General features: G+C 33.2%; 1 protein-coding gene across 1 annotated transcript; it reads left to right on the top strand.

Annotated features, from left to right (window-relative positions):
• Positions 1-330: 330 nt before the first annotated feature.
• Positions 331-12,292, top strand: LOC123706763 (inhibin beta chain; the record flags this gene model as incomplete). The annotated part of the gene is made up of 4 exons (XM_045656178.1): positions 331-358; positions 10,565-10,771; positions 11,312-11,682; positions 11,804-12,292. Coding segments are annotated over 4 exons (753 nt in total), but the record flags the coding sequence as incomplete, so codon positions are not given.
• Positions 12,293-12,492: the final 200 nt, after the last annotated feature.

Raw genomic sequence — 12,492 nt, 5'->3', positions numbered from 1 at the left:
AGTCATTGTGAGATTGTGATGCATATAGAAGCAAGAATATTCATCTCTTTTTTGTGATTTTTAAAAGTTTTGATATGTATATAGGACAATTTATTATTACGTATCCGCGCGGACTCAGTCGTGCTATTGATACAATAGAAAACACACGAAGAAAGTTATTTTTTTTATGGTAGTAATATAATATATCTAGCGATTTGTATACGATCCAAATGTTTTTCCAAGTTCTGATTCATCGGGAACCACCCCATTGGTATATAAAGCCTGGGTTTCCCACTCCCCATTCAGTCTGACTGTAGCATCGGGAAGGGATGTCTGTGTTTCACGGGGTGAACTTTTTACGCGATCACAATTTTCCTACGTGAGCGTAAGTTGTATTTTAATATATATAATTCCATGTATTTTTATTATTTTATATTTCAATAGTTTTCTAAATTCATAACGATTCTAGGCGTAGCTTCAGTGAAGCCCGTAGCGCATAGCACATGCGTTTAGTAAACCAATATTTATTCAGTTCAAATTAACTATAGAAATTATTAAAGGTTATTTTTTCACAACAATTATAAATAACTTATTATTATTGTAACAGTATGATAGTGATATGACATTTGCTTGCCTATTTTGACTTTTTTGTGTGGTTGCAAATAAACAATTCATTCATTTAAAATTTAGCTAGGCATTATGTGAGTATATATAGTATAATTATATACCTCTTAAATTTCCATAGCAAATAATACTTTATATATTTATCGACATCAAAAACACCGAACAATTATTATAACAATCTAAAGATCGATAATTATAAGAGATACAACTTTGTATTATATTATAAGCTATAAATATAACTAATTATTTTGCGGTTACCCATTGTTTGTGGTCCTTCAATTTAAGGGTCAAGAAAGCTTTCGAATATTATAAGTGCGTTGCCCTCTATTCCGTATTAAAATATGTTTTATGTCCAACAATATTCCTTATAAAAATATGTTAAACATTCGGTGTATAGTGACTTGAGTTATAACTAAATATTTTATTAATTGTAATGATTATAGAAAACACAATATATATATATATCAACACTTTTTATCACAAAAAATATATTTATAAGTTAAAATTTAATGGTGTAGTTCATTTTTAAGTAACTACCCATCTTAAATTATTTTCTCTTCTATTCTAACTAGTACAACATTAGTGACTTCTAAAGTCAAATTTTGTTTGTAATTGTATATTTTTCATATGTCAACTAGAATTTAAATTCACTTGAATTCTTATAGATTTATTCATGTTATGGCTTCGTTTTGGGCTCCATCGATTTCTCTTTCTATACAATTCTTATCTGAAAAGATGTTTTTTTTTCCTTCTTTGCTTACACTACTAACTTTTACTATTATTATTATTATTTGTTTCTACTGAGTATAGATTCTTATTTGTCTTTTTGCGACTGAGGCGCAAACTAGCTGCTGTGGTCTCTGGCAGAATGACCAGCGCTGTGGAACAGCTCTGCTCCTCAGCATAATGTTGAGCCAGGGCCAATAACAATTACAACCACAGCACACACGCATTACACAATTAAACCTTTTTCTTTAAAAAATAGTTATCTCTCTATTATTATTATTTTTTTAATATTTTTTTTGATTATTGTTATGTGTTTCTGTTTGTGTGTGTTTTGTTAGTAATAAATGTTATGTCTATGTCTAATGTGATGTTATGTCTAAAATAGTTTTCACCTGCAAGGCTGCCAACTTATAAATTTAATTTTTTTATAATTTATTTTGTGTAACAAAAATGTTTTTATATGTAGGACAATTTATTGTCTCTGAAAGAAACAAAGTCGCAAACAGAAGAGCTGGCAGTTTTATAATAATCTACATCATTAACATTTTATAAATTACTAGCGAGACTGAGTGAATCCATAAAAATAGCCTATGTCATTCCATAGACTATCCGCCTCCGTAGTTGTGGATTAATAAGTTATGTTAAACGATGCCCAAGGTTCGAATCCTGAACACAATATTGTTTATTAGTTATTTAACAATGCGTCCAAAATAGTAATTGTCTAATTCCAACTAGGAATCATTAAGTATTTTTTTATTCATGCGCTACCAAAATCTTTCTCCTCGCTTGTGTTTTACTTTCCCCATGAAACAATGTATAGTAATTTACCTAGAAAGATACACCATTCAGTAAGAAAATTAAATGTTAGCGATCTCTTTAAGATATCATAAACTCTATGGACTAACAAATCCGGACACATCTAAGAACAGACGTTTTGTATCCCCGACGCCAAAACGAAGGACTCTGTTTGGCCAACGCTTTTTTGTATTTAGGGGCACCTTTCTCTATAAAAAATCCCAATATATGCATTTTGCAATAGTCAATCTATGGAGATACAAACTCACAAATCACATAAAATTACGCTAGTTATATTAGATTTCAAACTTCTACGGAGGCCTTACTACGTATCTTGGCAAGACTTTGAGGTTCCAAAAACTAACACAGACACAGGGCACGCTTATAATAACTATTAGCTACACTCTCCAATACATGCGCACATTTACCACTCAGATTTTAAAATTTATATCAGACTTGTGTTTTGATTAGTTGTAACACAAAACCTACTTTTTCTCAATACAGTTTTAAACATGTACAACTGACTAATCATTATCAAATAACCAACAACAACCCACACTAAGAACTTCCTAGTCTGGAGGCTACCTATAGATGAATTTTGCCACAACCTATTTGTCATAACCAAAGTTTTCAGTTATTATTAATTTCTCATGTTATGTATTTAAAAACCGATGTTCCAAATTTTTAAGTATAATTAAACTATATACTAGAGTTGTATACTAGTTGATCTTACGCTGCGTGGATAAGTGAAAAATAAATATAAATCACTCTTACCAGATGTTTAAGTTAAGACTAGTGTGGGAAAAAGATGACTTCCTATAAAGAACTAACTTTAATTTTTTACCATTTTATTAAATGGAAAACATTAACAATATTATTTAACAGTCCTGTACCTCTTCATAATTCCAGTGTTACTATAAATACAGCGTAACAGTATACAATACAGCGAAGAAATGCTGCAAGCGTTACAGGTGCAATGCCACAGGGACCAACTTTGAATTTGTTTTAATTTTCTTATAATTAATTTTTAATTTATTATTACTATGTAGGTTAAGAAAATTGTATATACTGGATTGATTGGACTTTGATAGTTGTAATTACTAATAAAATGTATATTTCAATTAAAATTGTTTTGTAGATGCTGAAATTGATAACCAAATATAGTATGTAACGTAGTACATTAGGCATACGAATTGCCATTTCAACCCTTTTTAGTGTAAAAATATTTAGACGATCGCGTGACGAATTCCACTAATTCACAATACTCGCCATTTAATGTCGCCAAAATGTAGGTGAATTTTTACGATACGAATATAATGTTTTTCGATTCAGTTTTGGATTATATGAAACTAAAACTTTAATATTTATTCCTACGGGTGTTTAAATTGTATTTAAATATTTATAATTTCCTATATTTTATTAAAATATCTTACAGATATATTAAATGTCGTTGTCAATTGAAGAAAAGACATTATCATCGTAGTCTAACCGAGCGTTTATAGACACCTATTTTTTGTTCCTGTACCATTCTATATAACTTCTATACTATGTTGACGTTCCGCACCACACTTCCTTATATATTTTAAAACTCTTGTACATAAACAATGGTTAAAATATCTTTTCTGCTCAATCGTGACTTATGCAGTATTTGTACGTCTTACTCTTTTGTATTGCATCGCAATTCATGCATCCGTGAGATTAGCTTTTTAGTTTTTTTTGTATTATTTTAGATTAAGGATGGTGATTTTATTATTTTTACAAGATGTGGTGACGCACTTCTTGATCTTAACCCAACCTTTTTTTTCCTTACTAGGGTTGCTTGTAAGAGATCGCTTGTTAGCGATAAGGCCGCCCGTTGCATCCTTAATATTTTCTATGTATCATATTATTTGTTTTTCCTATCAATGTAACGAAGTAAATAAAAAATGTGTTACACGAAACTAATCAAAATGTGTAATGTCGATCAGATGGGCTCAACGTAATATTTGATTCTCTTTGGCATTTATTAAATTGTTTGAATAATGTGTGGGCTTCTTCGAGTGTTTGATTTACTTTTGAATGTCAAGAGGTCGAGAAATTTGATCAAAGTTATTTTCGACAATTCGTCAAAGTTAAGTAAAAGAATTTGTAAGGAAATAAAAATTGCCAATTCAAATTAAAAAATAACGTATGAAATTATTTTAGGATCAACTCAAGAATTCTTTTACTTGCCAGAACATTGATTAAAGGTTATTTAACCTATTTCGTGAAGATTAATTTCACGATAGATTGCGAAGATGGTCAAAAGCTGCTGGAGCAATACAATAGTTACTAAAATCAAATCAAAATATATTTATTCATATGTAAATCTACACTTGCTAAGAGATGGTTACATATCCTGATTGACTGTACAGCTACAACAGGTACGATAATGAACAAATTATAGGCAAATTGTTGGACAAAAGTTTATAATAATCACGTAAGTTACTTCGTACCTTCGACGGAATATTTTCGGGTTATTAGCCAATGAATATATACATATATTCTTGTATATATATATACCCTAAGTATTTGGAAGGTCTAAATTTGCATTGACTATCAGTTCCCTAATCAAGAGCGTAGAGAGCGGAAAGAATTTGCTAGAAAAACTCTTTTAATCGCCAAGTTTTTGGTTGTCTCCAAAATGATTATGAACTGCAATCCATTTGACACCAATTGATACCAAACATGGCGAGCACCATGACTTACTTGCCATATTAAACAACATTTAATAATAATAAATATAAGCTTTAATGGGAAAAATTAGAAGCAAGCACTTACAATACAGTAAGAACAAAATACAAACACTGCCCTATATGCCCATGTTCTTTGATCAATCAATAAGGTGGACATTTAATATCGTTTTGTTTTAACATCATCAACATCAACCTCTTTTTTGGTCCATTTCTGGAGCTACGTGTTCTCCATCTTCCTTAACGCCCTGCACTAGTCTCTCGGCATCCACTGCCTACCTTCCTACTACCTACCTAGACGATGTTGTAAGTCCATCTAGTCGGTGGGCGGTCACGATCTTTTGTTCCGCCGAGATTTCATAATTTTTTATATATATTTTTATACTAAACATGATCAATTTACCAATCAATATAATTTAATAACCTACTCTGAGTGCGGCGCTTGTATAAGTAAGCTTACACAAAAAATTGCAACATTTATCTTGTATTGTGGAGTTACTAGTATGTAGTTACACTTATATAACGCAAATATATATATATGAACTTAAATAATTCATAGTTCATTCGTAATCTTAGTAGGTCGCCAGTGTAAATGTTTTACATTTGAAAATGTAAGCTTTAGTATTTCCTAGAACGTATTTCGATGTGACATTTATCACACATGATCTCTTTGCGATAATTCTGTAAGGGTTGTAAGGTTATTTGAATTTTCGATACCTCTGTAAGGCTAAGCTTTTTAATTTTCTAATTAATAGTATCATATATAATAATTAGTATCCGTTTATTACTATGAATACTTAAGATAATCTTTTAAAAACGTACTATATAATGACATAACGAAGATAGTTTTCATGCTAAATTTCTACATTATAGACGGAAATTAATGTATATAATGTAAAACGTACTATATAATGACATAACGAAGATAGTTTTCATGCTAAATTTCTACATTATAGACGGAAATTAATGCGTTTATTACTCTTTTATTAAACAATAAATACATAAACTGTCAAAAACTTACTAGATTTTGAGATAAAGAAGATAGACTCTAAAGTTTTAGCTTTCTACATTATGGACGAAAATTCTGGTATTAGGTTAGTTTATTACTCTCTTATTAACACAATGAATACTTGACATAATCTGTCAAAACTAGATTATGACAAGTTGAACAAATTTTTCGCGCTATTTCGACTCTGAATTATTTTTTTTTTACGTATTATTAAACGTGAAACAAAGAATTATAAGTACTTTAATTTGTTACTATTTTAGTTTTGTTTAAAGACCTGGAGATGATTATATTAATTTATCCCTAATGGGAAATGGGAATTTTATAAATTTTGACATTCAGTGAGATTACGTAAGACTGTACGTGCTAACGTTCGATCGCTGCAGTAAATAATTCAACCCTGATGCTAATTTTAAAACACCATCGCCTTCAAATGAGTCTTTGGGTCACCTCAGTTCCAATGTAGGTCTCGTTTCCTCAGTTATTCGAACTTACTTAGACTTAAGTGCTCGAAGAAGGCACAAACGTAAGTCATTTAGTCTATTTATAATTGTGTTGTTTAAGTGTTAATTCATTGTTTTTTTAAAATTAAATCTACTTATTAACACGTTCGCTGCGCCATAATTTTCAAAGAACTTACAGCTGGTGCTTTGGAGACCTAAAAGATCTCGAAACGAACCTACCCTTTGGTGCGTTTGAGACCTAATGAGTCTCCTAAAGATACAGTTTTAAAAATAATGTATATCTTCCGAAAAACAATGACATCTATTTTGAAATATTGTGGATGAAGACAGCCTATTGCTTTATATTTTGCTAGGTTCGCACGCAGTTATGACTTTGGAATAAACTACAAATACTACATCTCATCCCGCAACCGAAGAACGTTCAATATATGTAGTAAATAGTGTATGAAATATTTCATTATCAGAATGAGTGTCATTAATAGTCAAAAATTTTAACATTTTCCAAATAAAATATTTTACTGGAAGATCCGGCGTTGATTTCTTCCACTAACATCATTCAATAATGCTCGTTTGACGTTAATATCTCGTGTAATGGTTTCAGTGTTTATATATCCTTCCTTTTCTATCGCATAATTTATCGAATATCTTATGTAATAATCAACTGCATCGGAAAGTACTTACGATCTAGCCACGACAAAATTTTTGACTTAATTAGTTTAATGTTTTTTTAAATCGAACTAATAATTATTTTAAAATTTGTCACGACAAGATGTGGAATACAATTTTTAAAAATGTTACTATCTTTTTCTTGTCTATGCAATGACAGATAAGTAATTCACAAGAAATAGTGCAACCATTCATATATCATTCATCACTCTCAAATTTGGCATTTCTAAAAATCTTCACTAACGCGTCAACTGCCATTGTTTCAAGATTAGAACTGTCTTTAGATCTTCATGAACTAAATCAAAAAAAATATTGTATTAACAAATGTTTAGTATGTGTTATTTGGGTTATAAAATAATTAGCAAGTAAACGAAAAAAGTATGAAGTACATTTTAGTAACAAATAAGGGTTATTGTAAGAGATATCAACAGGCATGTGTAAACTAAATCCTTGGCATATTTAGAGGGTTGAAGCGTTTGCGGTGTGACTTTTGTTCTGAGCATTAACTATCAGAGTGAGACTGATGTAAATTAAAAGAAACAACTTTGAATGTATGTTCATTCTATTTGTTTTTAAACTCTCACACTAAATATTATCAAGCCAAGGCTTTAATAGTTAGCACTTTACTAAAATGTTTATGTTTATTAACAAACGATAGTTACTTCCCACAAAATACTTCACAAACTAATAGTACGACAGTTGTCAAATTTATACACGTGTCTTTTGAGGGTCTATCTAAAATCATATTAATTTAAGACTAGTTACTACATAGGTTTATATAGATTTCTGAACGTCAGTTTATTCCGTTGAAACTGTATGAGAAACAGCCTAATAGCAATTTTTATAAAAATCGTTACGAGGCACAGCTTGTTGATAAATATATATTAGTATATATGTCGCAGCCCACTAGCTTAATAAGCCGTTCAATTAACAGCCTAGCCTTTTAACTAAACAGCGCCGTTTAACTAACGGCCTGAAAGATATTTAGCCGTTTCTAGAGTCATTGAATAAACTGGCTGACTAATGCTTAGGTCTTATGTACGATAGATTAGACATGTGGCAGAAATAAAAAAGATGAAACATCTCATAAAAAATGTTTCTTTAAAAATTAAATTGCTAAATTCATTTTATCATTGTCACTACACTCTTCCATTGTACTTCACATTAAACTTTCGAAAACACCATCAAAGATGTGATTTGCCGATGCCATATTGACAGTTTGAAGAGTTTCATTTCGAGTATGAGAGTGGCAGAAAGTGATTGAACGGCATTAAGCTAGTTGGCTGCGACATAAATAACACTGCTGGTACTGAATATTCTATAGCGGTAAACCATTGTACCTAAAAGGTCACTTTTGAAGTGAAAACTTATTTGGCATAGTTGTGATTTGAAAGTCTATGAAACGATAAAGCAACAGTTAAAAGAGACACATAAATTAATAAGATTTAATGTGGAATAAAATGAGATAGGAAGCATTATATCTAGTCTAGCCATAAATACTGAAACAAAGTAAAAAAGAAAATCTATTGCAAAAAACTTTTAGTACTTTTACAGTTTATTATTTTAATAAATAAATAAGTTTTATAAATTAAAATGTCTTAAATTAGTTTTATTAGTTATATATTAGATTAATAAATAAATATAAAATAATTAAAATATAAAAGCTTATTGGAAGTGGTCTTCATTGGCTTCAATACAGTCTTGTAAACATTGAGGCCAGATTTCGGTAGAAGAACGTACCTTTTCCATGGGAAACTTCATCACGTTGGATTCATAGTACGGATTGGGATTCCAAATATCATGGCGTTAAGAGCAAGCCGTACTCTCTAAAACTGACCATAATTCATAATCCAGCGGATTAAGATCGGGACTAGACGACGACCAGTCTTCAGCTCTGATGAAGTCCGAAACGTTCGTTTCCAACCAAGACTGCGTAGACCGAGATTTATGAAACGGTGCCAAGTTTTGCTGGAAGGACCATTCTTAGTTATTGAACATGGTGTTGGTAAGGGGCTTAACTACCTTCTCAAGAATGGTATCTTGTGCCGATGTTTTAATACCTTTTTTATAAAAGTATGGCTCAGTCACTTCATAGCTTCGCTGAAGTCGGATAGTTCCCACGTTGCACTCTGTCGAATAATTGGAAGGCTTCCTTAAAGCTTTGAGCATAAATACGGTTATATTTTGTTTCTTCTAATGTTGCTCAATTTAAAAAAAAATCTCATCCGTAAACAATTTTTTCTGTATCCTCCCTATGCGTACCGCTTCAGTAGTTGTTTCGGTTTAACCATCCCATTCTTATATTAAATATCGTTTAATAAATGATTAGTACGTCTCTTATAGGCTACAACTCCTAAGTTATCTTTTAAATTACGCGTCATGGTTATAGGTGTTCATCTTCATCTCCAGAGATAAAATCTTTTGCGTTCGGACATGATTTTTTCGAATTCTTTCCCTTACTATATACTGCTAATGCTTTGACCACCTTTTTCGTACAAATACTACGTGGCCAGCCAAATCTTTTTCTGTCACAAACAAAGGAGGTCTCTTTGTACCTATTAATAGCCCGTTGCACAAACATTTTACTAATACCAAGCGTATAGTTAAGAGTTTTAACAATTGCATTTGGCTCCATACATACTTTGTGCAATGCAATCACAGCGATTCGATTCTCTTTATCCCTATTATATTTGTTTTAGACATTCAAATGGAGTATAACCCCTTATACCACACTTTATTTTAATATCGCAAAATATTGTATAATTTATTGGCGCCAAAATGAGAATACCCAATGAACAAGGATATAAAAATGACAGATTCTAAATTCAAATGTATATTTTGTTCATTTTCAATTGTAACAGTATTTAAGACCCGACTAAACGTTAAACGTTAAAGTAGTGTTTTACTTTAGTTGTTAGTTTAACTTTAACTTAAAAATTAAAATTACATTCGTTTCATTATCCACGTTATTTCATTAGTTTCAACTAAATTGAAAGGTTTGAAGGTCTTTAAAATCTTTTCTAACACAAAGTATTACTACTCATTTATAAGTTATTATTACAGTAGTCAGTATTCGTCATGAGCCTAGTTTGTTCCCCAAATTTCATTTTAAGTCATACGACTAAACACTTTGTATAAACCAAAGTTGTTTTTTGTATAGTATATAAACTCAACTGTAATTTTAGTATGAGAAAATAGATTTTAATTTACTTCCTTTTGTTACAGGTAATTGCTGAAGCCTGTGCCTACTTTTGGAGATCAACGATGAACATTCAGTTTCTTTTGATTCTTAAAGATTGCTGTATCGCCTTAATATATACAGTCATAATACAATTGCAATCTAAGCTGTAGTACACACGGTAACGCGATCTTGAATCGGCCTGTGTGTCCGACCAATAAGGGCGCACACACATGTCGAGAGAGTTTGCGTAGCCTGCAGCCACGGGCGACAAACGTGTGCACACGGACTAAAGCTTCATTTGCGGTGGCAGTTACAGCTTTCTTTTCGTCTGGTTCATCTTAGGATTAATATTAACCTGTTAGCATAGGACCAGAAGGTATTTGTACTAGTACTCATGAGAAGTATTTCACAGGTGAAACACTGAATGGTCAGCGTTTAATAGAATTTCGACTCGGCACGGAAGCCGAGTCAGAGCAAGGTCTGTCTGTCGCTGAGGCAGAATTGATGGTCAGGGCAGAGACTGCGCCAAGAGCGCGTCGCTTGAGGTACACACTGTGGGCATTCACTGTTCATGGGAATAGTACTGTTGGGGAAATGGCTGGTGCTACAGACGTAGGAGGTTTGTTTATTCATTGTTCTTCTGTTTAAATCTCTTAAGTGACATTTACATTTTATAAATTCCGCTCTACGCTGTAATCGACGCTGCACTGTATAGTATAGGTAGAGAGTATAAGAGCAAGCTGCACTAGATAACTAAATATGAGAGGGTGAGATGTAGACATACTTAACACGTAAATAGTGATCATCTAAATATATAATTAAGTATGGGATGTCTGCACCAAGAGACCTAAGGTAACAGACCCTATGGAGACGGAGCCCTACGGGTAGTGTCAAAGGTTCACAACAACAATAAACAATATCTTAAATACTATACCTATTCACACTTACATAATATTATTCTTGTGAGCTGTTGGTGTATCACGCACCTTCAACTATTAAACTGAGCCGTATCAGCAGTTGGTCAATGTTTAAATGAAGCGTGAATACGAATTATTATATCATTTGAGAATACATATGTTACTACTATTATACTATACTATTTAGTTTTGATTAAATACGCATTATCGATAAAACCGATTAAAATAATCGTTATTTTCAGGGTTAACGGGTGGTAGTCGTGGTTGGCAAAGACTGGATGTAACATCAGTAGCACGACGATGGGCCGCGGGAGGAGCGCGGGAGCCACTGCGGCTGTTACTCGACTGCAGTGGATGCGCCGGCCGCGTGCGCCTGCGACTGGGCGGCGCGGCGTCAGCACGACCCTTGTTGCGACTACGACTGGCACCTCACGGTCCTCGTCGTCGCCGAGCCCTAGATTGCGATGCTGCCGGCCATGGGCGCTGTTGTCGACAGACGTACTACGTGAGCTTCCGCGCACTCGGATGGGATGACTGGATCGTCGCACCTGAGGGCTATTATGCCAATTATTGCCGCGGGGCGTGTGAGCCATTCCTCAATTATCACTCGCAGGTAAAATTCGTACATATTAGTTTCTTAATGATTTTTATATAAATATCATCTGAAGGTAAACTAGCTCGTCTATCTTAGGTTGTGTCACAGTTTTAATAATTTTCAATGACTAATGTGGCAGGTGGTAGAAGCAGCTCGCCTGGAGCGTGCCGCGTGTTGTGCGCCGGTGCGCTTCTCTGCGCTGTCGCTCATCTACTTCGGCGCCGACTCGAACATCATCAAACGCGACCTGCCCGAGATGGTTGTGGAAGAGTGCGACTGCCCATAGCGGCCTGTAAATAGCCTACGCCGCCCGCCCCGCTCCCTGCTTTGCCGCTCGAATCCGATTTAATCAGAATCGATTATAAATAATATTCTCGACTTGTGTAACATTTTGTTCCTCGCGTTCAAAGACTATATCCTAAATCAAATGGTGACACGCAGACGACTCGCGTCGGCGGATATTGTGCTTTGGACATTTATCGCGCTATTATATCGCAGGCGTGGTTCCGAGGTCCGTTGTTTGAGCTAAAGTTCGACAACATGCCAAATTGCCTTGTATCCGCGTCTGTGACGTAAAGTAAGCGACGCACGCCGTGTCACGCCGACGCGACACGTTTGTTTCGAGCCTAAATAATTTAATACGCAGTTTTCTTTCACCGCGTTTGGTGATCGCTTGTAATTATTGTAAACTGTATTATAATAATTATTATAATTATATTAATAATAAATCAACTTTTTCATAATTACAATCGTGTTTTTGTTTACATAGCTCTTAATTGAATAACGTTTATAACGTTTTTGAATACTCAGTATAGTTGACATAATTTA

Source organism: Pieris brassicae, chromosome 1 (assembly GCF_905147105.1).
Source record: "Pieris brassicae chromosome 1, ilPieBrab1.1, whole genome shotgun sequence".
Lineage (NCBI taxonomy): Eukaryota > Metazoa > Arthropoda > Insecta > Lepidoptera > Pieridae > Pieris > Pieris brassicae.
The sequence above is the reverse complement of the archived record's forward strand: the minus strand, read 5'-3'. Positions and strand labels throughout refer to the sequence as shown.